General features: G+C 55.3%; 2 protein-coding genes across 2 annotated transcripts in view; one reads left to right on the forward strand and one right to left on the reverse strand.

Moving 5' to 3' along the window:
• Positions 1-2,793: 2,793 nt before the first annotated feature.
• SAMD10 (sterile alpha motif domain containing 10) lies at positions 2,794-5,861 on the reverse strand (the record flags this gene model as incomplete). The annotated part of the gene is made up of 5 exons (XM_082856604.1): positions 2,794-2,816; positions 3,043-3,183; positions 3,528-3,699; positions 3,780-3,961; positions 5,771-5,861. 5 exons carry the CDS (start codon positions 5,859-5,861, stop codon positions 2,794-2,796), a joined length of 609 nt encoding a protein of 202 aa, XP_082712730.1.
• A 1,655-nt stretch (positions 5,862-7,516) lies between these two features.
• Positions 7,517-23,683, forward strand: part of PRPF6 (pre-mRNA processing factor 6) — a 34,768-nt gene continuing 18,601 nt past the window's right edge. Inside the window, exons 1-9 of the mRNA XM_082856907.1 lie at positions 7,517-7,676; positions 9,224-9,392; positions 10,593-10,711; positions 13,047-13,125; positions 13,604-13,780; positions 14,004-14,159; positions 18,388-18,482; positions 18,930-19,086; positions 19,869-20,031. Coding sequence (XP_082713033.1) covers positions 7,606-7,676; positions 9,224-9,392; positions 10,593-10,711; positions 13,047-13,125; positions 13,604-13,780; positions 14,004-14,159; positions 18,388-18,482; positions 18,930-19,086; positions 19,869-20,031 — 1,186 coding nt within the window. The 5' untranslated portion in view covers positions 7,517-7,605. The remainder of the gene's footprint in view (positions 7,677-9,223; positions 9,393-10,592; positions 10,712-13,046; positions 13,126-13,603; positions 13,781-14,003; positions 14,160-18,387; positions 18,483-18,929; positions 19,087-19,868; positions 20,032-23,683) is intronic.

Here is a 23,683-nt window from a genome sequence, read left to right on the forward strand (position 1 = left end):
CCCCCGAGGCTCTTTCTACCTGCTCTGTCCACGCTGGGGCAGGCTCGGCTACACTGTTTGTGGGCGGGGCACAAAACACGTGGGCAGATTTGGAGTCTTCCTTTTCTCACAGCGACCTTTGGGAGCTGCTTCTCTCGAGGCACCAAGTGTCCATACTGGGGCAGAGGCAGGGAGGGGCCCTCTGCGGAGGGGTCAGTCAGTCCTTCCTTTGGAAATCAGAGCCAGAGAGACCTGTGTAATCCTTCCCTCATTCACTGTGCCCACCCCGGGTCAAGACGTGCAGGATTTCGGGAGGGGGGTCAGTGTGTGCCCTGAGGTGCATGCAGTTGGTAGGCGTGTGTCTGCATGACCACATACGTCACGCTGTGTCCTGCTTGGCCATCAGGGTGTCAGGGTATGTCTCTGTGTCCCGTACTAGGTGAGAAAGACCCTAGTCGTATGTTAGCGTCCAAGTGACTGGACACAAGGTGTGGGGGGATGTCTGGGTCTTGGTGGGTGTGTGTCCAGGCCACAGCGCGTCTGCATGTCAGGGCAACGTGTGATGTTACGTGTGTTGTGTATGGGGTGCACTGTGCCTGGTGTTTTTCTGTATGTTAGGAGGTCATGGGATGCTGGGACCCTGTGTGTCAGTGTGCTGCGTGTCTGGACGCTGGTGTCATCGTGTCTCTGTGTGTTGGTGCGTGTGTGTCCGGACTGCAGGGCTCGGTTTATGCCTCTGTGTATTTGTGTGTCTGGTTGCTGTGTGGGTATGTGTGGGGGCATGTGCTGTGACGTGTGTTTCTTATGTCAGGGCTCTCACTTGTGTAGGGGGCTAAATGGGGATCCCCAAAAGATAGTCACTTCAGATCCCTGGAACCTATGAATGGGACCTCATTTGGAATAAAGGTTTTGCAGACGTGATTAAGTTAAGGGTCTTGAAATGCAGAGATCGTCCTGGATTATCCAGGTGGGCCCCATGTCCAGTGACAAGTGTCCTTGTAGGAGGGAGATTTGGCAGAGGTGATGTAACCCTGGAATCCAGGATGGAGTGGTGTGTCCATGAGCCCAGGAATCCCCCCAGGGCAGCCCCCAGAAGCTGGAGAGACGAGGAAGGGTTCTTTCCTGAGCCCAGGAAGGAGTGCTGCCCTGCTGGATTCCAGACTTGTGGCCTGTAGAACAGTGAGAAAGTTCGTTTCTGTTGTGTTAAGCCTCCCTGTCGTGGTCATCTGTTACAACAGCCCCAGGAACCTAACACACCTGTGTCCCTGCCTCTGGGTGCGGCCCATGGGGCAGTTGGGGCCAGCAGGGGCCTGGGGTACACAGGCGCCCCACCAGGATGGGACACCACTGCCCCCTGGTGGCCCCAGCTGGAGGCAGCTGGCCCAGGCGCCCCCTCCTCCCAGGCCCAGGCCCCACTCAAGGCTCTGAGCGTCCCCCACATGCCTGGGTGGCCAGAGTCAGACACCACACTCGTGGCACTTGAGAACCAAATTTATTTCTGATTTTTTTGTCAGAATATAAAAAAGCGCAAAACAAGGAAGATGAGACAGGAACACAGCGGGGCTGAGGGTCCAAGACAGGGAGGGAAAAGGGGAGAGAGACAGGAAGGGCTCCCTGGAAAGGGTCATGTCGTGATGGTATGAGGTGGCCAGGGATATTCAGGGCAGCCGGGCAGGATGAGGGGCTCCCCATGGGGAGGCGCACGGGATGGGGGGCACCAGGCCAGTTGTTCAAATTCCACATGGGACCTGCAACAACCAACCTCCCATCCTGAGGCTGGCACAGGGCGTGGCTTGGGATCTGGTGGCTCAGCCCCATCTGTCTCCAAGATTTTCAGAATCCCCCAGGGGGTTGAGTGGGCAGAGGTGCAAGAGGGTGGGGCTGCCAGGACTGCCCTAGCTATCCCTCTGCTGGGCCCACGGAGTGGTTGCTCAGGTGCTGGCTGGGTCTCCACTGGGTGGGCATGGGGGGTGCAGCTGTCAGAACAGTTCTTGTGTGGATCCGGGTTCTCCTGGGAAAGGGGCAGTGGGAACGCCCACCCATGACTAAGCCTGGAAGGCAGTCTCCATGACCCTGGGAGGAGGGAGCCGACCCCCAACCTAAGGCCAGGACACAGGTGAGCCTGGCACTGGGCGTGGGGTCCTCCCGGGGGTCAGGCCTTGGGCGTGTGTCCCAGTCCCCGTGAGTAGATGGGGGTGTGGTAAGGGTTTCAAAAATGAGTGAGAGCCCTTGGCACGGTGGCGGGCTGGGCTGGGCCAATGACCGTTCTCTGGGCAAGGACAGGGAGGGCCACACACCAAAGGGAAACTTGGCAGTTTACCCCACCTGTGTGGCAGTCCTCTAGGGGCTGGGGGAGGGCGTAAACCGGGCGAGGGGGCAGACCTCTGGCCCTGGGCGAGGGCAGGGTGCCTAGAAGACGCGTGACTCAGCAGGCGATGGAGGGTGCCGGCGAAGGGAATATAAATAAACAGACTCCTTGGGAGGCTGGGGGTGTCCAAACCGGCTCTGGCCCCAGGTGGCTGCTCTGCATGCTGCCAGCAGCGCCAGGGGGTGGGCCTGGGCTCAGGTCCTGGGAGGAAGGGCCCCACTCAAGCAGCCCCTGCCTGCCCGCCCGCCCACTCCCAGGCACTGCCCGGAGTGCACAACCAGAGGTGGCTGGAGGTGGCGATGCTCGTCCCACCTGTCCATGGGGCTGGGCTTGGCCCCTGGGGCGTCACGCGGGGTCTGAGAGGGGCTGCACGGCCAGCTCTGCCTCGTGCTCGTCAGGGGCTCCGGTCACAGTGCTGAGGTCCGGCGTTCAAGCCTAGGCAGCAGCTAGGACATGTTTCCGAAGGAAGCTGTGGGGCGAAGGGGGGTGAGGAGGGTCGGGGACCTCTGGCGTCATCCCCTCTCGCCCCAGGTGCAGGACAGCCCTTACTGGACAGCCCAGGTGCAGAACAGCCCTTTCTGGGGTCCCTGGCCCCCCTCCTGGGGTCAACCCACCCACCCTGCACTCCGGGCCTCGAGGCCCAGCCCCCCCAGGCCTTTCTGAACCCGTGGGCATTCCTGGCTCCTCCCACTGACCTTGGCTGAGCAGCTGCAGGCTCCGCCCCTCCTCGCGCACCTGCAGGCGCAGCAGCTGCTGCAGCACCTCCTGCCGCTGCGCCTCCTGCGCCAGCCCCATCCGTTGCAGCTTCTCCGCGTTCAGCCGCAGCAGTGCCCGGCCTGGGAGGAAGGGGAGAGGGGTTGAGCCGAGGTTGCCATCCAAGGGGTTTCGAGAGCAAAGGCGGAGAGAGAGAAGGCAGAGAGAGGAAGAGATGGGTCGGGTGGGCAGAGACAGACATGCAGAGAGAGACTCAGAGAGACAGGGCAAGAGAGGGAGCGAGGCGGAGGGAGGGCAAGGAGGGATGGTGGCTGAGCAGAGCAAAGCCAGGCGACGACGGAAACAGAGACGAAGCCCCAGACGGGACAGACCGACTGGGGAGGAAGCAGAAGAGAGAGGGGAGGGGGAGAAGGCTCTCCGGGGAGCCCGCCCCTGCCACACCCCAGCCCCCCAGCCCCCACGGCACCGGTGATGGCGTGCTGGGAGAAGGCCTCCACGTAGACGAGGTAGTTGTGGGGACAGTGCTTCTTGAGCCACTTGCAGACGTCCTGCTGACTCCACAGGACCACGGGCCTCGTCAGGCCACCCAGGGAGGGGCTTGTGTGGTACAGGCCATCGTGGTCAGAGTACAGCCGGCCCTGTGGGAAGAGGGGTGGCCGGTGGAGTGCGGTGGCAAGGAGGGCAGGGGCTGAGGTGGGTGTAGTGTGTGGGTGGGTACCTGGGGGGCCTCGGTGCCGGGCTGCTGAAGGAGCTTGACCTGCCGGCTGCCAGCTGCCCTCTGGCTGCGGGAGTCGTGCCACGTGAGGCTGGTGCCCGGGGTCCGAGGCAGGGGGCAGGGGATGCTCTCGGCCGACACCGTGTGCTCCAGGAGGGTCCGGCAGAAGCTGAAGTGGGCAGTGGCTGCAAAGCAGGGGTGCCTGGTCATAGCGGTCAGGGGCAGGGGCTCCCTCCCTGTGATCCGGCTTCCTGCTCAGCCCATCTTCCCTCCACGGAAGAGGAGAGGCACGTTCCCAATTAGGGGTTCCCAAGCCTCCCCAAAGAGAAGGAAGTGTGCGCGAGCTGTCCTGAGAACTCCACCTTCAAGAAGCATAGTCTGTGCTCTGGGGAGCAGGATGGATTCTGTTTAATTAGAGAGAGACGAGGCCACCAGGGAGCCTCACACTCAGAACCAGGTGGGGCTCTCCTGGGACGGCCCTGGTCTTCTCCTTGGGCTGGCAGAGCCACATCAGACCAGGGCGCACGCATGCACAGGGCTTGCCTGTGAGGAAACGCGGCCCCAGCGCCTGGGAGACTCTGTGCTGTGGGGAGGCCCCTGTGGCTGGGCTGCCTGCCCACGTGGTCGTGGAAGGCACCTGGTCCCTGCAGCCCCACCTGGCGTTCCTTGGAGGCTTGGCCTCTGTCCTGCTGTGCTCACTGGCTGTGACTTGTGAACGAGAAGAAGGCTGAACTCTGGGCAAGCCCACAAGGTTCCTGCTGCCCCTTCCTGCAGGCCCCCTGGCCCAGGGCAGCTCCCGTGCATGGCAGCGTCAGCACAGCACACAGGCTGCACGCACGCGCTCGGGGACCCAGGCTGACTCCTTGTGCTTTCTCTCCCCACGCCGGCTTCGTTAAGCTCATCACCTTTTAGTTTTACCATCATTTCTGTGCTGGTGGCTGACAGGAGTCAGGGGAGGGTAGACACCCGGACTGACCCCTCCCAAGGCCTTGCACAGGTCTTGGGACACAGGAGGTGCCCAGAAACATTGTGAATGACTGAATGGATGGATGAAGGCTCCGTGTGGTGTCCACAAGTCAACAGAGCCCTGGGGAGAGACAGGAAGCAGGGCCCAGCCTTGCCCCGTCTTACAGCATCCACGCCCTGACTCAGCAGGCAGGATCGGGTTCCCAGGCCGGGGTCCTTCCCCCACGCCCTCAGCAGGAGAATTAGTGACCCTCCTACCACAGACACAGCCCCTCACCCCCACTGAGGGCAGGGCTTGGTGATGTGCCCAGGAGGTTTCAGTAATGAGGGAAACCCACATCTTCCACCCCCTCCTCCCTCCCCATTCTTACAACTTTGGAATCGGATGGCAACTCTGAATTTGAGGTCTGGGGTCAGACAGAGGGCGTGGCCGAGGGTGGTTCTAGTACGGTGGGAGGAGACTCATTCTAAGCAGGCACGTTTCGGGGGAGGGGCGCCCGGGTCTCAGGGCTTCGCCTGGAGGGGCCTCCAGGCGGGAGAACCAGTCGGACGCCTCAGCCCGCGCCGCACCTGTCCTGGGCCAGCCGGGCCCCGCCCATTTCCTGCCCGCGCTGGGGGAGGGCTCTCCGTCCGTCTGTCGGTCAGTCCCTCCTTTCCAGCCCCAACGTCAGAATTCCAGGAGGAAATGGGGCGGGGACCCCCTCTGGGCCCCACTGCAGGGGCCGGGGAAGGTTTTCCCCGCGCGAAGGAAAAGGTGACCGCGGGGTGGTGCTAGCCTGGGGACAGGAGCCTCGGCGGGTCACCTCCCCCAAACCAGGGCGCGCCGATCCCCAAGGCCTGACCGCCGCCCCCCACCCCCGGCCTCGCCCCAGCGCGGGATAAAGACACCGGGAACCCCGTTCGGCCGGGACGCGCACCCTACTCCGAGCGCGGCTGCAGTTTGGACTTCGCTAGGACCCGGCCCTGTCCCTCCGGTCCTCGAGCCCCCAGACCGCGATAGCTCCGCGCCCGGGTCCAGCCCTGCTCACCGTCCACATCCCGGCGCTCCCCGAAGCCGGCGCGCACAGCCCCGGCGCGGCCTCGCGGGGGGCTCGGCTTGGTCCTCAGCTCCGTGAACATGGGGCCCGCGGGTCCCCAGCCGGTGCACACGCCCCTCGCCGGGCGCAGGGCGGCCCGTGTGGCCGGCGGGGAACGCGCGCCGCTGCCCCGCCCCAGCCGGCCCCGCGCCCGAGCCGGTCCCCGCGCCCGGCGAGTCTGCGCGGCGAGGCACCTGCTGCCGATCCCTGAGAGCGGGGCGCGCTCCGGGAGCTCCGAGGGGTGTCGGCGGCGCGCGGATGTGCGAGCGCGGAGGGCGTCTGCCGGGGCAAGGGGCGGCTGTGCGCACCTGGGCATGGCGCCAAGGACGAGTGACTCTGTGCGGCCGCCCGGGGTCCAGGCGTCTGCAGGAGCATCTGAGGGTGCCTTAGCCCTCTCTGCGTATGGAGAGGAGGGGGTATCCTACCTGCTCCTGGGACCCTCTGCCCCATGGGGCCTAGGTCAAGGGCCAGACCCACCACTTCCCTACATTCTCCTTTGTCAATTTACTTACTCATTCCTTTATTCATGCATTCTCCAGACCTCTCTGGAGGTTTCTCTCTCGAATGGGCACTTGCTTCCCCAGAGAAGCCAGTTTGACGCGCTCTTACCTCCTCCTCCCCACTCTGTGAACTTCAGGAGGACATCAGGGTCTCTCCCCTTCCCTCTGTAGCCCCAGAATCTGGCTCAGTGCCCAGGATGTGGCACCGAAAAGGGGTAGGCTGGGGACAGGAAGGCGAGAGAAACTCCGAGGGGGCTGCAGCAGGCAGGGGGGGTGTGCTTGCTTCAGGACCCCAGTGAGAAGTGTTAGGGTGGGCTGGGGCTGCCTGGTCCAGCAGAAGGCTAGACTTGTGACCAGCTTTTTGCCTGCTCTGCCAGGAGCCCAAGGGCTCTCCCCAGGTGTATGTGGGGACCAAAGAATGTCCCACCGCCACCTGAGCGAAGGTGCACATGGACACACAGTATCCAGATAACCGTCCCGCGTGTCCACCTAAAATACGAGCACGGGTGGTCGGACTTGCACCCGTGTGCACCAGCACACACGGAATTCACCCACATGCTGTGACCGCCCGTGCCCACATACTGACTTGTTCTGCTGCATTTATTTATTTTCGTCAGTTAGCTCTCTAGGGTCTGGGCTCTCACGGTCACCGGAATCACCGGAATGTTCAGGGTATGGTGGGGGTGTGGGCGGGGCCGGAACTGGGCCCAGGAATCTGAGCGCGGAGAGCTAGGGCAGCAGTCTGTACCGCCATCAGGGCACATACACCCTGCACAAGCCCTACACAGTCGGCTAGGTGTGCAGTCTGCTCAGGTGTGTTAGGCCCTGCCCCGGGGCCAAGGCGACTCTGAAGGGCAGGGTGGGAGGCTCAGGGAGGAAGGGGACCCATGGGTCCTGCTCGTACAGGCAGGTCTCAGAAATGCATCGAAAACACGCAGTAAGCAGGGCCGCCCCTGCTCAGTTTTGAGGTCCCCCAGGGCTAGTCCAGGAGCACATCGCCTGCCCGCCGCACCAGGAGCGGGCGCTACAGCACATGCGCTCGCCGCGTCTCTGTCCCCTTAGCCGCGGTCCAGAGCCGCCGGGAGCCGCCGGAAGTCGAGTTTCGGGAACTTCCGCCCAGGGAAGGCGCGGTGGGCGGGGCTACGTGGGACCACGAGCTCTGCTTCCGGGGCGCGGTTGACGCGGGCAGTGATCCTTCCTGTTACAGAGCCTCGGACGTGTGTGGTTTTTCGCCTCCGGCCGCGGCCTCCATCCCTTCCCTTCTTGGCCGTCGCCGTCACCGGCGCCATGAACAAGAAGAAGAAGCCGTTCTTGGGCATGCCCGCCCCGCTCGGCTACGTGCCGGGGCTGGGCCGCGGGTGAGGCCTGGGGCCCGGGTCTGGGCGGCCGCCGACAGCGACGGGGAGGACGAGAACAGGGATGGCGCGGGATTGGCCTGATCTTGGTGGGAAGAACGGCGCTCTGGGTTAGAGCCGACCCGAGGGAGGCTGTCTGCCCCTAGGAGGCGGGACGCTTGGGTTTGAAGCGACGACTCTGAGCCCGGTTTCTGTCCCCGGGGTGGGTGGCAGCACCGTCTTGCGAGTCTGCCGTGGCGAGGACGCAAATCTCTGTCCCGTAGTCGGAGCTCTGTGGCTACCCTCCCCCACCCCAGGCCGGGCAGACCGGGCCCCCCCCATTCTTGGCTTGAGCGTGACTGATTCTCTAACCACGATCCGGGCTGGAGTCCTCTGTGTGGCTTCTCACGGTGGTACCTCATTCTTCCTCTGAGGTGCTGGTGGTCACATTAATGCTTTTTCAGACTCTCTACTCCCCAGGAGTAGGGATGGCATTTGTGAGCCTTGTGACTGGGTCCCCCAGGTCAGATGACTACCATGTATTGTTGAGTACGTGAGCAGGCATCATCACCGTGTTTATTTGTTATTCGTTTGATCAGGTTTCTCTTGTTGGGAGTATTACGTCCAGCTTTATCTGGGGCACGCACAAGTCTAAGATCTTGACAGTGTCTTTAGAGGACCTGCAGTTTACTAGGGGAGATGAGGTGTTTGCATAAATAAGTACATAAAGAGGAACAGATTTAGAATTCTGGGGTTCCAGCGATCAACATCTGAGCCAAGTTCAGAAGGACGTAGGGGTGTACAGACGTGGCAGGGTTAGAGGAGAAACTGCTGCTTTGTGTGTTGGGCATTTGAGAAGGAAGATGAGGTGTGGAGGAAGAGGAAGGAGTTGTGAGGAGTCTGTGTGGGTGGGATGTGCGGTGGGTGGCGTGGAGCTGCAGGGGCGGAGGGACCGGAGCCCCTGTAGGCACTGGAGACGTAGACACCTCAGTACGCTGTGCTCAGAGCTGTGCTGAAGCAGAGGAAAGCTCCGCGCGGGGGTAGCTAACTTGGGTCCCAGCTGTGATGGGAGTCACGGTCTCGGAGGAGGGATTTTGGCGGTAGACCCCATAGAATTTAGAGACAGATGGGAGGGAGAGGGAGGCAAAGCTGATGCCGTGGTACCTGGGATGGCACTGCCACCATTGGCTGAAACGACCCAGAGCAACTGTAGGGCAGGCACCGAAGGGGAACTCCGACTGGGCCACGTTGGGTTTGGGGGCCTGGTTGGATTCAGAGAGAGGGCTGCTTGGCAGATCATTGGAAACGGGAGACTGTGACCTGGGAGCAGAGGGGTCTGGTGCCCGGGGGAATCTCCCTCAAGGAGAACGTGGGGTGGCAGAAGGTAGCTTCAGAACCTTCTCAGGTTTCTCTCTTGAAGAGGACAGCTGTGTGGAGTTCACTGCGTCTGGGCTCTTTGGGGGTTTCCCGGAGGAGTTAGAAAAAGAGGTGTCATTAGGTGACAGCTGCGGAGGGTCTTGGCACAGGAACAAGGCCACTCAAATAAATGGGCATCTTGGGGTCTCCTGCAGTGCCACTGGCTTCACCACCCGCTCGGACATCGGGCCTGCCCGGGATGCCAATGATCCCGTGGATGACCGCCATGCGCCCCCAGGCAAGAGGACTGTCGGGGACCAGATGAAGAAGAGCCAGGCTGCGGATGACGATGACGAGGACCTCAATGACACCAACTATGATGAGGTGACTTCTGAGGGGCTCCCCGCCCAGCGTCCACGTTCTTAACCCAGTGTGCTGTTGGCATCTGTGATGAGTGGCTTGGAGTGGTGGGTCCCTTGACTGTTCCAGCTAGTCAGGGGATAGGGGATAGCTCAAACAGAGTCTGAGAGGGGGCAGGAAAAATGTGAAGAAATGTGCCCTCTGTGGTCTCTTTAGAAGAGATGCACTTGCACATGCTAGAACTGTCGCGTTGCTGCTGTGTCTTGGCTGGTCTTTAATGATGAAAATTTTAAGTGGAATTGGTAATATTTACCTTCTTTTGCTTTAGTGCTTGTTTTCTTAATGAATTCATGTTCGTTCTATTGAAGTCTTTTACAGATATGTTACAACAAATGGCATTTTTCCTCAGAGAAAAGTTTTTTAAAAATTCAATTTCGAGTAATTTTAAAGTTACAGAGAACTTTCAAAAATAACATGGAGACTTCCTGCATACTCTTCACAAGTTTCTCCCCATCTCACATGACCCTAGTACTATTATTATTTTTTTATTTGTAAATTTTTAAAAACTTTCATTTTTTTTGGTCGCACCGCATGGCACGTGGGATCTTAGTTCCCCGACCAGGGATCGAACCAGTGCCCCCTGCAGTGGAAGCACGGAGTCTTAACCACTGGACCGCCAGGGAAGTCCCTATTTTTAAAATTTTTATTTATTTTACCTTTGTTTTTATTTTGAGGTATAGTTGATTTACAACGTTGTATTAATTTCTGCTGTACAGCAAAGTGACTCAGTTATACAGATATATACATTCTTTTCCATTACGGTTTATCCCAGGATATTGAATTGGGTATTCTGTGCACCCTAGTACTGTTATTGAAACCAGGAAATTAACACTGACGCAGCAATATTAACTAACCTGTAGACCTTACTTGAATTCCACTGGTTTTTCCACCTGTGTCCTACTTCTGGCCCAGGGCCCTACGTTGCATTTAGTTGTGCCTCCTTAGTGTCCTCTGGTTGGTGTGGATACTCTCTCTTTCATGCCCTTGACAATTTTGAAGAGTACTCATCAGCTATTTTGTTATCCTTCAATTTGGGTTTGATTGATTGAAAAAAATTGTTGAGCAAGCATTTTGCAGCTAGACGTGTTCTATTATTGATGTTTCTGTTGGTGGGGGTCGTATTGGAGAAAAGCTGACACTCTAAGTATGTTGTTTGGTTCTCAGTTTAACGGCTATGCTGGGAGCCTCTTCTCAAGTGGGCCCTACGAAAAAGATGACGAGGAAGCAGATGCTATCTATGCAGCCCTGGATAAAAGGATGGATGAAAGAAGGAAAGAGAGAAGGTAAGACAAATTGTCGCTCTTCATGCTGTGTTTATCCAACTTAAAAAAAAGCGTTTGTTTGTTTGTTTTTGGGCTGCACCGTGTGGCCTGCGGGATCTTAGTTCCCCGACCAGGGATCAAACCCGTGCCCCGTGCAGTGGAAGCGCAGAGTCTTAACTGCTGGACTGCCTGGGAAGTCCCAGAAAGTTTTGTTTCGATTTATTTCAGACTTGGAGAAAATTTGCAAGAATAGGAGATGTGTCTGCTCAGCTTTGAGGCTGCCTGGGGCTTGGTCTGTGGCAGCCACACTTGGAAAACCCTGGACTGTTGCACAGTAGCCTTGGGGGCTGGGGACTGGAGTGGAGAGCTTAGGAACTCCGTGTTTGACTTCCCAGAAATCGACAGAATTTGGGTGATTATTCTGCCTATGCATCAGGGTTACCATCTTTGAAATGGGCGTGGTGATGTTGATGAGTGTATGTTAAGTAATTTGGAGGTTCACTGAAGATGGCAAATGACCACTGCAGTCCTCGTGGGCATGCGGCTGTGTCTTGAGAATCTTACTGCACAGGTCATTGTTGAGCTGGGCTGGTGGGGACGGACTCCAGTGAGCTGGAGGGTGCGAGGCCCAGGCAGGCTGTGGGAGGGGCACCCTCTGTTCCTGGGGGTCCGTTGGGGGCAGACCACTCCCCCGCAGAGCCCTCCTGTTTTGCCTCTGGGGCTCTCAGGTGGGTGTGTTGGATTGAACTTGGCCCAGCACGTCTGTCCTTGATGTTACCTCATTGGCAACTTTCTGATTCCTTGTCATTTTCTGGGGAAATACATGCAGAGTCAACATAGGATCCTGCAAACTATGATAAGTTTTATTGCTTCATAACATGTGTATATTTTTTACTACAAAAAGAATGCATTCTCACTCTAGAATATTAGGACAATAAGTTTAAGTGTAAGTAATGTTTATTCACAAGCCTGGAAGGTGACAGTTAACACTTTGGTTTACTTTTTTCTTTCTATTGCTCATGATACATACAGTTTTCTTTTCATAACTTGTAGAATTTTTAGTTTTCTCAAAATCACATTGGAAGAGTGAAGTACCGTTCTTCAGGGGAGTTTTTTAAAAGCACGTTATTTAATCAATGTGCATGAACTTATACGTATCGTAATTTGGTGGTTTTGCATATTAAAGAAGACTTGATTCCAATCTTCTGGAATTCATTCATTAAAAAAATCTGAGTGATGTGGATACATACAGAAAATTGTTGTATTAAGTGGTTTTAGGGAAGTGGTTGGCTTTTGAAAACTTCTCACAATACAAAAGAGCAGAAGGAACAGCGTAGCAGACAGGCGTGTGCCCCCACGTAGTCCGCACTATTCGGTTCGCACATTCGCTTCTGCTTCTGCAGGTGGGCTTTGCTGGCTCCCGTTGGGGTCAGTTCGCCCTGGCGCTGAGCAGTCCATCCTTGTTACCTGGTAGCCAGTCCACATCCACTGTTCCCTGCTTGTCCCCAGAACTTTGTAGAACTGCCTTTTACGAGCCGTGACGCAGTCAGCACCACTGCTCAGGCATGTCCCCTAGCCACCACCACCCCTTTACGGAACGACTGCCCACCTCCTCGTGGCACCCTTTCACTTGTTGCGCTCTCAGCGTTTCCGTGGATTGGAAGTTGGAGCCTGAGGCTTGATTCAGGTCAGGTGGAGCATCTTTGGCCAGAAAACCTGACGGTATCTGTGCGAGCTGCTTCCCATCAGGAGCTGTGATGCCAGGCTGTCTCCAGCCGGTCGAGAGGTGTTTGTCTTTTCCAAGCACGTCGTTATTCACAACGCATTCAAGTTCCTGTCTGACCTTGTGGAGGGAAATATAAATCTCAGCGTTGGGAAGCCCTGGCTGCCGGGCTCATGTCTACTCCGGTTTGCCTAACTTGGTCGATACTTTGTCACCATTGCCCACGGCTCTTTGAGTTCACGTGTGACCTGGTCCTATGTCACCAGGAACCCATTTGGATGGGCAACTAGGACAATGGTTCAGCTTTTCTTCTGAGCTGAGTTATTCAGAGGATGGCCCTACCTTTGGGACTTTATAGAATTTTAAAGCAGTAAATATACTTGTGTTTAAATGCAGGTATTTAATGGAGTAAGACAACTTGCTTTTTATTTTAGTGAGTTCTGCATGTTTTTATCTGGTAGCGAGTTGAGTTATTTGTGAATGTATCCATTGTTGCCTTAAAATAGATTTGATTTAACTGCTAAGTGTGTGGAATTACTCTTTTTGGTGATTTAATTAGGAAGGATAATAAAGTGACTTTGTTTCAGAATGGACATCCAGGATTTCTAATACGTGCACACGTTTTACTTCTAGGGAGCAAAGGGAGAAAGAAGAAATTGAGAAATACCGTATGGAGCGCCCCAAAATCCAGCAGCAGTTCTCAGATCTCAAAGTGAGCAGATGGGTGGCCTGCTGTTCCTCGTGGCCTTCCCAGCGGAGAACAGACGCTCTGGGGCACAGCTGATGAGACGAGCACAACTTTGCTCACTCTGCCCTTCCTTTAATTCAGAGGGTAGAAGAAGGGCCCTGCTTGCGTGTGCTTAATTATACGTGTGTGCGCAGAAAAGCTCTCCTCCCCAGAAAAGGGGGGGACAGAGGAGCTGATTTTCTTTGTAACTTTGTAACTATGTCCATTTAGACATCAGGTTTTCTGAACTGTGTTCCCTGGGCTTTGACAGAACAATTTAAATCTGAGTGAAGTAGAGCAGATCCAACAGGTTGATTTTTCTAAGCAAAGTAGATAAACCGTGTCTGCATCAGAGTCCTTAAGGCATCATGGATTGGGCGATAGGGGTCAGGGAGAACATCATTTTTCTTGTGCATGTGCAATTCTGCCAGAGAATTAATGTTTGGGGGCCGGGTGTTTCCAGAGGAAGTTGGCAGAAGTCACAGAAGAAGAGTGGCTGAGCATCCCTGAGGTCGGCGACGCCAGAAACAAGCGGCAGCGGAACCCCCGCTATGAGAAGCTGACCCCCGTTCCCGACAGCTTCTTTGCCAAACATTTACAGACTGGAGAGAACCACACTTCAGTAGATCCCCGGCAGACTGTGAGTACCCACAGAGAAGGCAAACGGGGCTCCTTGTGTCTGGTCGGACAGATCAGGATGGGGGGCGGGGGCAGCGCTGGAGGAGCCGGAGTATGTGCTCCTGCTGTGCCACGGCTGAGTCTGTCCAACGGTTCAGACGTCGGGCTCCAGTGGAAAGAGTTTCCAGAGATGAGAATGAAATGCATGCAAACGCAAGCCAGCGTTTTGTCCTTGCTTCCCCCAGCAATTTGGAGGTCTGAACACACCCTATCCAGGCGGACTGAACACTCCATACCCAGGTGGGATGACACCTGGATTGATGACACCCGGCACAGGTGAGCTGGACATGAGGAAGATCGGCCAAGCCAGGAACACTTTGATGGACATGAGGCTGAGCCAGGTGAGAGGTCGTGTCATGCGTTATTTTCCTACAGATCATATTAAAGAATTGTTGTTTTGCTTATAAAACTAATTTATATTTGTGAAAAGTTCACCCTTTGAAGGGCTTCGTCACATGTTAAACAGACCTGTGACATGTCCAATTCCCTGTCCCATTACACAGTGTGATGGGATTCTGCACGCAGGCTGGTGCGTGTGTCGACCCAGAGGGCGGGCACAGGTGTGCTACATTCGGTGCCAGCAGCGAAGGGCCACCTGATGCGGTTCTCCTGCTCCCTTGGGGCTTGGGGTCTGTGGCAGGTGACAGAGGGCTGCCTGAGGAGCAGCCCAGACAGGCACTCGTGACAAGCCACGTGCTTACTGTTGATGTCGCTTAATGCCCTTCCCTCTTTACATAAAAGTTAAACGTACGTGTGTTCCTCCTGCACCCTAGTGAATCCTTGTGTCCTTACGGAGCGTGCACTAGGTGCCGTGCTCTAGAAAACCCAGGCAGAGTGAAGACCCTTTCTCATATGGCATGCATGTCAGAAACCGTGAAGGAAAATACTTTCAAATTGACTACATACAAATGAAAGACTTTTGCACGATAGAAAGCACTGTAAAGTCAAGAGAACCAGCAAATCGGGAAGGAGTCATGCACATGAAAACCAGACCCAGAGTAGTCGTGTGTGTTGAAGAGAGTGTGGACCTGCACAGGCCAGGACGTGACCAGGGTGGCACACCCACACCACTGGGGAATGCTTTGTGTTAAACATTTTTATGGAAAAATTTCACACATACTTAGAAAAACAGCAGAGTGAAGTACTCAGCCATTCCTTTTGCTTCAGTGGGAAACTTAAATTTTAATTGAGCTTTTGCTATACTTGAGTTTTTTACGGTGAGCAGGTATTTTACAGTAAAAAAATAAGTAGTAGCTTACAGATCCAAAAAATTGCATGCTTTCATGCTACTAGGTATGTATTTACTTTGTAAGTTGGAGAGTAGTTCATTGTGAATATCATGATTTAGTCTTCGATTGATGGACCTTTTGGGTGGTTTCTGCTTGTTCGTGGTTACAAACCATGTTTTTTTAATTCTTTAATAAATTTATTGTTTATTTTTGGCTGCGTTGGGTCTCCGATGCTGCGCGCAGGCTTTTCTCTAGTTGCAGCGAGCGGGGGCTACTCTTCGTTGAGGTTCGTGGGCTTCTCATTGCGGTGGCTTCTCTTGTTGCGGAGCAGGGGCTCTAGGCGCTCAGGCTTCAGTTGTTATGGCACGTGGGCTCTAGGGCACGTGGGCTCAGTAGTTGTGGCGCGCGGGCTGAGTTGCTCCGTGGCATGTGGGAATCTTCCCAGGTCAGGGATCGAGCCCGTGTTCCCTGCATTGCAGGCGGATTCTTAACCACTGCGCCACCAGGAAAGTCCCACAAACCACGTTTTGATGAACTCCTCCTACTTCTATCTTTGCAGATTTAAGTAAATATTTTTACAGTATCTTTAAAGTGGAATTGTTGGATTGGCATATTTTCACTTAGGTGCCGAATTGTCTCTCAAAGGCACGACATTCCACACTTGGCAACATGGGGGAGCTGGCTGTGCCATCGATCACCCCCCGCCCCCACCCCGTTGGCAGCTCTGGTCTGGGGGCCTTTGGGAGGCCCGTTCCCTCCAACAAGCCTCCACTTAATTTGCATCCTTGTGAGTGGTGAAGGTCAGCTTCATTTACGTTGCATAGATCTAGTTTGTTGTTTCTTTCACACTTGTGTGTAAAATGTAGAGAAAAAATAGTAATGTTTTGTGCTAAGATATGTATAAGATAAAATTTAAAGATTTAGCCGTTTCTAAGTGTATAGCTCAGGGGCATCGAGTACATGCATATTGTGCCCCATCACCACCATCATCTGCAGCACTTTCTCGTCTTCCCAAACGGAGACTCTGTCCATATTAAACACGTACTCCTCATCCCCTGCCTTAGCCCCTGGCCCCACCGTCCTGCTTCCTGTCTCTGTGAATTGACTATTCTAGGGACCTCGTATGAATAGATTCATACAGTATTGGCCTTTTGTGGCTGGTTTATTTCACATACTTCCATTTATGTCCTCAAGGCTCATGCATGTTGTAGCAGGTGTCAGGATTTTCTTCCTTTTCGAAGCTGAATGATGCTCCATTGTATGTATGTATAAACCGCATTCTGTTTATCTTGTTATCTGTCGTGGCACTTGGGTTGCTTCCACCTTTTGGCAATTGTGACTAATGCTGCTGTGAGCCTTGGTGTACAAATATCTGTTCAGTTTTCAGTTCTTTTGGATATAAACTCAGAAGTGGAATTTCTGGGTCACACGGTAATTCTAGGTTTACTTTTTTGAAGAACCACCGTACTGTTTTCCACAGCAGCTACACCATTTGAGGTTTCCAGAAGGGCAGCACTGCACAAGGGTTCCAGTTTCTCTGCATCCTGGACAATATTGGTTACTTTTGGCATTTTGATAGTAGCCATCCTCATGGGTGTGAAGTAGTAGCTCATGGTGGTTTTTCATTGGCATTTCCCTGATTGGTGACGTTGAACATCTTTTCATGTGCTTATTGGTAGTTTGTATCTCATCTTTGGAGAGATGTCTATTCAAGTCATTTGCCCTTTTTTTGGGGGGGGGCGGGTTGGGGGGTCATGCTGCGTGGCTTGCGGGATCTTAGTTCTCCGACCAGGGATTGAACCCGGCCCTTGGCAGTGAGAGCGCCAGGGAATTCCCTGGGTTTTGTGTTTTCTTGAGTTTTAAGAGTTCTCTGTGTATTTTGGATAACAGTTTTGTATCTGATATGTCTTTTCCAAATATTTCCTCCTGGCTATAGCTTGTTTTCTCATTCTCCTGACAGTGTCTTTCACAGACAGAAAATTTTAATTTTAATGAAGTCCAGCTTATCAATTCTTACCTTCATGGATTGTGCCTTTGATGTAGTATCTAAAAAGTCATTGCCAAACCTCAGGTCATGTAGATTTCTTCCTGTGTTGTCTTCTAGGAGGTCTTTTTTGCCAGTACCACACTGTCTTCATTACTCTAACTTTATAGTAAGTCTTTAAGTTGGGTCATGTCCTCCGACTTTGTTCTTCTGCTTCAATGTTGTGATGGCTGTTCTGGGTCCTTTGCCTCCTCTCCATGTGAACTTTAGAATCTGCTTGTCAATATCTACAAAGTAACGGGGATTTTGATTGGGAATGTGTTGAATCTACAGATCAAGTTGGGAAGAACTGACATCTTGACAATACTGAGTTTTCCTGTGCATGAACGTGGAATCTCTCTCCATTGATATAGTTTTTCTTTGATTTCATTTGTTAAGGCTTTGTAGTTTTTCCTCTTACAGATCTTGTATGTATTTGTTAGGTTAACGTCTAGGTATGGTTGACCCTTGAACAGTGTGGGGTGTTAGGGGCACTGACCCTGTATGCAGTTGAGGGCCGTCCACGGCCGTCGGTTCAGCCAGCTGCAGATCGTGTAGCGGTGTGGTACGTGTTCAGGGGAAAAATCCAGGTATAAATGGACCCACACAGTTCAAACCCGTGTTCAAGGGTCCACCGTGTTTCACAGTTTTGGGGGCTCTTGTAAATGTTGTTGTGTTTTTAATTTCAGATTCGACATATTCACTGCTGGTATGTAGGATAGTGATTGATATTAACCTTGTATCCTGCAGCCCTGCAGTAATTACTTATTAGTTCTGGGAGTTTTTTGTTGATTTTTTTCAAATCTTCTACATGGATAATCAAGTTGCCTGCAAACAAAGGGGGTTTTCTTTCTTCCCATCGCTTTTCCTCTCATCCTTTCCTTGTCCTGCTGCATTTTTGCCCACTTTTTACTCAGGTTGTTTTGTTTTTGTCGTTGTCATGGTAACTTTAAGACACAACTTGAGAGAGTGCTACAATGAACTGCTCCATGAAAATGTAAAGAACGTTAGCTGAAATCATCAATCTTTGTGATTTCCGGGTTTCACTCATTCTTAGATGGACCTTATGTTCAGTTAGGCTTTTCCCCCTGGGACTTTTATGTTTTCTTTTTTTTTATAAGATCTTTGTTCTGTGTGGGTGAAATTTGCTTATTATCGCTACAAACTATTGTTTGAGTTAAGGTTGTTTTCTTACTGAAAAGTTCCCATGCCCACTGGTAGTCGGGATTATGGGAAGGGGCTCCAGGGACCCTCCGAGGACTTCGTTCCAGGCAGTCCTGGCTCTGTCCGACTAGCTGGGCTTGGCCTGTCTTGCAGGTGTCTGACTCGGTGAGTGGGCAGACTGTGGTTGACCCCAAAGGCTATCTGACAGATTTGAATTCCATGATCCCGACTCATGGAGGGGACATCAAGTGAGTACCCTGCAGGGCCAGTGGCTGGGTGGGCTCGGCTTGCCGGGAATGTGTTGGATTTTATTTGAAGAATACGCAGCCAGAACAGGATGTGGATGTTCTAAGAAAGGTAGAGTGGGGTTGTTTGATTCCGCCTTTAAGATATATCTGTACCCGTTCACTGTGGACGTTAAATTTGTTACAGATGACATTCCAAATCTGTGTGTGTGCCGAGCTAGCGAGCAGCTTGACGATTGCGTCCCGTGTTTCTGACCTTGACCTTGGGCTCGATGCCTGTGTGTGTGGAGGTGCCGCAGACTTGGAAGGGTGCCGACTGAGTTCTGACTTGGTTCTGTCAGCAGGGCCATCAGATGTGACAGTCTGGACACTGTCTGTAGTGGCACCCTCCTCCGGGCCGGGCGCCCTCAGCAGGTGGTGGCCTGACCCAGTGCTTTCTCGCCTGCACAGTGACATCAAGAAGGCCAGGCTGCTGCTCAAGTCTGTTCGGGAGACAAACCCTCACCACCCGCCAGCCTGGATCGCGTCGGCCCGCCTGGAGGAAGTCACTGGGAAGCTGCAGGTGGCTCGGAACCTCATCATGAAGGGGACAGAGATGTGCCCCAAGGTAGGGCGCCCTCCCCAAGCTGCACCTGCCCCTGAGGGGCTTCAGCGCCTGGGACGCTGCGCAGGACGCCGTGGGGGTGAGCTGGGCTTGGAGGGAATTGCCTGCCTTTTGGTGTTGAAGCTGCAGGCGGTGGGACAGGCGAGGAGGGGAAGAAAAGTTGGGAAAGGGTTTTTCCTGCTTATTTTTACTTGGAGTGAAAGCCTGACTGCCGCTACTTCAACAGGGAGATAACCTTAACCTTAACTAGAGAGACCAAGGCTGGTCAGCCCTTCGCCCTCCCTGACGTCAGAAACCTGGAGGTGGGCCTGACTCTTAGGGGGTGTGATTGGATCAGCTCCAGAAAGTCCTGAGACCCTCTGAGGGACTGTACGCTCACTGTGAAGGCTGGGGCACCGTGACAGCCAGAGGTGCCCTGCGAATCCTTCCCCCAGGACGTTAGCATCAATCCAAACCTCCCAGGCAGACGCAGGGCTGCCTGCCTGTGTGTCTCTACCTCGTCGTGGGTTGACTCCTACCCTGAGTGCAGGCTGTGCTCTCCTCACAGTGTGGTGGCGTGTCTTTCCCACACAGGCACAGACGTGCTGTAGCTATGCTCCCACGTGTGGGGCTTTCAGGGGATCTCTGGCGCAGGCGTGCTGGGCGCCCAGCTCACCGTAAACCCCGGGCCCCGCGGGTGGGAGGACCCTGGCCCCCGTCTCCAAGGCTCGTGTGTGCCCTTCTGGGGTGCCTGCCGCCCCACCAGCCTGTGCGTACCCTGTCTGTCCTGTTCCTTTGCCCCCCAGAGTGAAGATGTGTGGCTGGAAGCAGCGAGGTTGCAGCCTGGGGACACAGCCAAGGCCGTGGTGGCCCAAGCTGTCCGTCACCTCCCACAGTCCGTTAGGATTTACATCAGAGCAGCTGAGCTGGAGACAGACATCCGCGCCAAGAAGCGGGTTCTTCGAAAAGGTGAGCCTCCCTTAGGGACCCGGCAGGAGCGGCGCCGCCTGGCTGTGTACCTGGAGGTGGGGGGCAGCCCCGCAGCTCTGTTGCCGGCCCGGGGAGCAGCCTCGCCGCTGCTTCGCTCGGGCTCTGCTGGGAGGGCTTAGAGAGTGGGGGGGCGCTCTCCAGGCTTCGTCTGCCCTGGGTTGCTTCTGCCCTTGGAGCCTCTGTCAGGGAAGCTTCTGGCTGAGCTGCCTTCTCCTGCTGTGTGGCCTTGGGTGCGGGCAGGTGCTCTGTGGCGCCGTGGAATGCTGTGTGCAGGTGCCGTGTGCAGGGCGAGGGAGCCACTAGAAGCTGGCCTTGCGGCACTAGCCTTCCCGTTTCCGCCCGCAGCAGGTAGAAGGTACCACTCGGGTCTGAGTCTTAACTGCCTCGGTGGTCACACTAGAGTGGCACGTGAATGAACTGCTTCCCATCTTGGGAAACTCCTGCAGGGCAGTGTGTTGGTGTGTGTGCCGTTGGCTCGTGGCACGCTGAATGGTCTGCACGCCGGGGAAGCTGAGTCCACCTGGGAGTCACTGCCAAGATGGAGCTTTTGTGGGTAGTTGCTTTTCATCGTTGCAGAAGTGAGAAAAGAACAGCTTTGCTCCCTTCACTGAGCCGTAGAGGAGATGCTGCTTTTGACTTTTGTTCCAGATTCAGCACCAGCTGGTCGGAGGGCTGACCTGGAGTAAGCCTGTGCAGACGGCTTGTTCCCCTTGAATTTGTAGTGTGGGTGAAATAGGTGTGTTTTGGGGAATTGAGGGCAGCTTGCAGTGGGCAGTTTCCAGCTCTTGTTTCTAAGGTGTGTGTTTGCGTGAGCCGTCAGGGGCGTGTGATGTTAGATGTGCAGGGGTTGCTGGCCGTGGCCTGTGGCGCTCTACCCTCTGTGTTTGTTAGGGGCCAGGTGGTGGCCACCTTGTGTGTGACGCTGACCACGTGTGTGTGTGTTCCAGTGTTTTCCTCTCGGGTCTGGTTTCTTATTGCAGCCCTGCCACACTTAAAATGAGGCCGGGGCGGAAAGTCAGCACCTGTTTTGGTTTATAGAAATCAGCTCATCTCTTTTCAGCCAGGAAAATAGTTCTCTGATGACAAACACATTAAACTCTGGGTAATTAGCACGATTTATTTAGGAAAGCTCTACTGAATTTCCCCTGCCACAGTGTGATGAATGGTCAGAATGGCTTTGTGGCCACTCCCTGTTCACCCCCAGATTACCTGGGTTCATTTCCAGTTGGCTTCAGATTTGGAGAGGGGAGTAGGCCTGGAAGGGGGCCTCCAGGGGAGTGTCGAGTGATCGGTTTCCAGGCCGTCCTGGGCCTCCCGGCTGTGCTTTCCTTCAGGCTGGGCGAAGGTGGGGGGAGCATGAAGCCCCAGCTGGCCTCCACCCTGCTCCCCGGCCCTGTTCCTGGCCTTCCCTATCCTTAGAGTGTTTCCAAAAACAGGGCTCTTTCTCTAGGTGCCTGGGGCACAGCTGGCGATGCCTCCTTTAGCTCTTGGTGAACCTGACAGCTACTGCTGGAAGGATCTGATATTTGGAAACCAGTGACAGTTACTTCCATCAGTGACTGGGGAGGACTCCATGCCAGCTCTCAGGTTCTGCTTGAGCTCTGGGTCCCAGCTGGTGCAGCTGACATCGTGGTCCTTTGATGGGAGAACTTGAGCTTCACATGCTACTTGAGACCTGAGGCCTTAGGAGGCTGGGTGACGTGGCATGGGTGCTTGGCCTCAGTCTGCGTGCTGTCATCTGTAGGGGCCCCTGCGGGCCTGCGAGCGCTGCACTCCGGGGGCCAGGCTGCGGGGCTGCTTCCTGTGGGCTTCGCTCACGATGAAGGTGTCAAGCACCGTGTTCCTCTGCTAATCGTGCAGGCCTGGAGCAGTGGAGTGGCTCTGTCCCCAGCCAGCGTGCTCTGGTCCATAAAGTGAGTACAGGATGGCGCCGTGTGTCCCCACCTTGGGGCCAAGGGCCAGAGAGAGCATTGGCCTCTGATCGCAGGCTGTCTAGTTCAGACTGCTCCGTTCCTGACCGGGCCGGCCCTTCCACCCCGGCTGGCCACAACTCTTGGAGGTAGCCTTGATCTGGCACGGTGGATGGTCTCTGGGGAGCACCTTGGTGAGATCTGGACTCGTCAGCAGTGGTTGGCTTCAGCTCTGGTCCTGTGGGCTATTGATGAAATGCCAACAGAGGAGTTCCCAGTCTCTCCCGAAAAGTGGGGACCGTCCTGGACCTCATGCCCATCGCGGGGTGAAGTTAATGACCCCATGGCCACTGGCGTGGAGTGTGACCAGGGGGAGGGGGCAGGCAGGGCTGGGGGGGCGGGCGGGGCGGGCCCCCGCAGGCCTCCTTATCTGACATCACTGCTGAGGGGCTGTTCCCTTGGTGGTCTTGGCTTTCTCGGGCTGCTGTGCTTCCTGGTGACTGTCACTCCGGGAGGCGGGACTGCTCAGCCAGGCCTCAGGACGCCGCTCTGGGCTGTGGTTGAGGTCTCTCCTTCCGCACATGGTGGCAGACGGGTCTCACCGTGGGGGTCAAGGCTCACCTCGCCAGCCGGGGCTGGTCTGGCAACATGTGGAGGCCAGAGAACTGGGTCAGCCTCAGCCTCCAGTGCAGGAGAACCATGGCCACAGGCCTTGGTGGACACATCATCCCTCGGGATGAGACCTCTAGACAGCTGAGTTCAAACTCGTGGGGACAGGGACCAGGCTCCCCCAGGGATGACGACATGCAGCCCGCGGCCACGTGCCTGCCCCGGGGGTCCTGGTCGAGCGAGAAGCGCTGCCGTCACCGAGTGTGTCCTGCGAGGGTCCCGCAGCTGGCGCCCTGCCGGCGCTGGGCTGAGTGACAGGTGGTCAGGCCAGGGAAGCCCAGGGGCCAAGCCCTTGGCTGCACCTCTTTTGCAGGCTGGTGGCGCTGTGGTCCTTGCAGAGCCCTGGGCCGCAGGCTGGGGCATCATCTTCCAAGGCAGGTGGTTCCGGAGTGGCAGCGTGTTTTTTGTCGTAGAGGGGAGGTCCCCATGAGCCCTGGACCATGGGAACCTTTGAAACTCACTGGGGGTGGGCCCCTGGGGTTCGTGGGGTATGTCTCCCCACCTCTGGCCCACTGGTCTTAAGCATCTCGGGCACGTGCTGCTTCCTGCTCACCAGCCGGGGAGGGACTGGCGTGGAGTGCGGTGACCCGGAGCCACTGCCATCTGGTTTGGCCATAGGAGAGGAGGGGCACCCCGTTTTCAAGGGCCTATAAAGGGGAGAGGGGTGCCCCGTTTTTACAGGGCCTATAAAGGAGGGAAGCCCGTCTCCCAGAGGTGGGAGGGGCTGCTTCTGCTGAAGGGAGGAACGCGAGAGACTTGGTGAGGCCGCAGATTCTGCACCATTGAATCTTAGGGCTGTTTCCCGCAAGCTTGGCCCATGTTTTCTAGAAAGAAGATCTCCTTTGGGCTGTTCTGGTTTCCTGCCTCCATCAGCTCTTAGTCACCGTCACTCCTGCCAGGGGCTGACTGGAGACCTTGCCTCAGCCTTCCTAGTCCGCCTGCTGCAGGGCTCTGTGTTTAGCTGCCCAGTGTTTTGGCTTTTTCAGTAAATTGCATCTGAAGGAAGGGCTCTGCTGCTTAAACAGAGGTTTGGGGGTTTCCGGACTGCAGGA

This window comes from Leucopleurus acutus (assembly GCF_964270905.1).
Source record: "Leucopleurus acutus genome assembly, chromosome: 16".
Taxonomy (NCBI): Eukaryota; Metazoa; Chordata; class Mammalia; order Artiodactyla; family Delphinidae; genus Leucopleurus; species Leucopleurus acutus.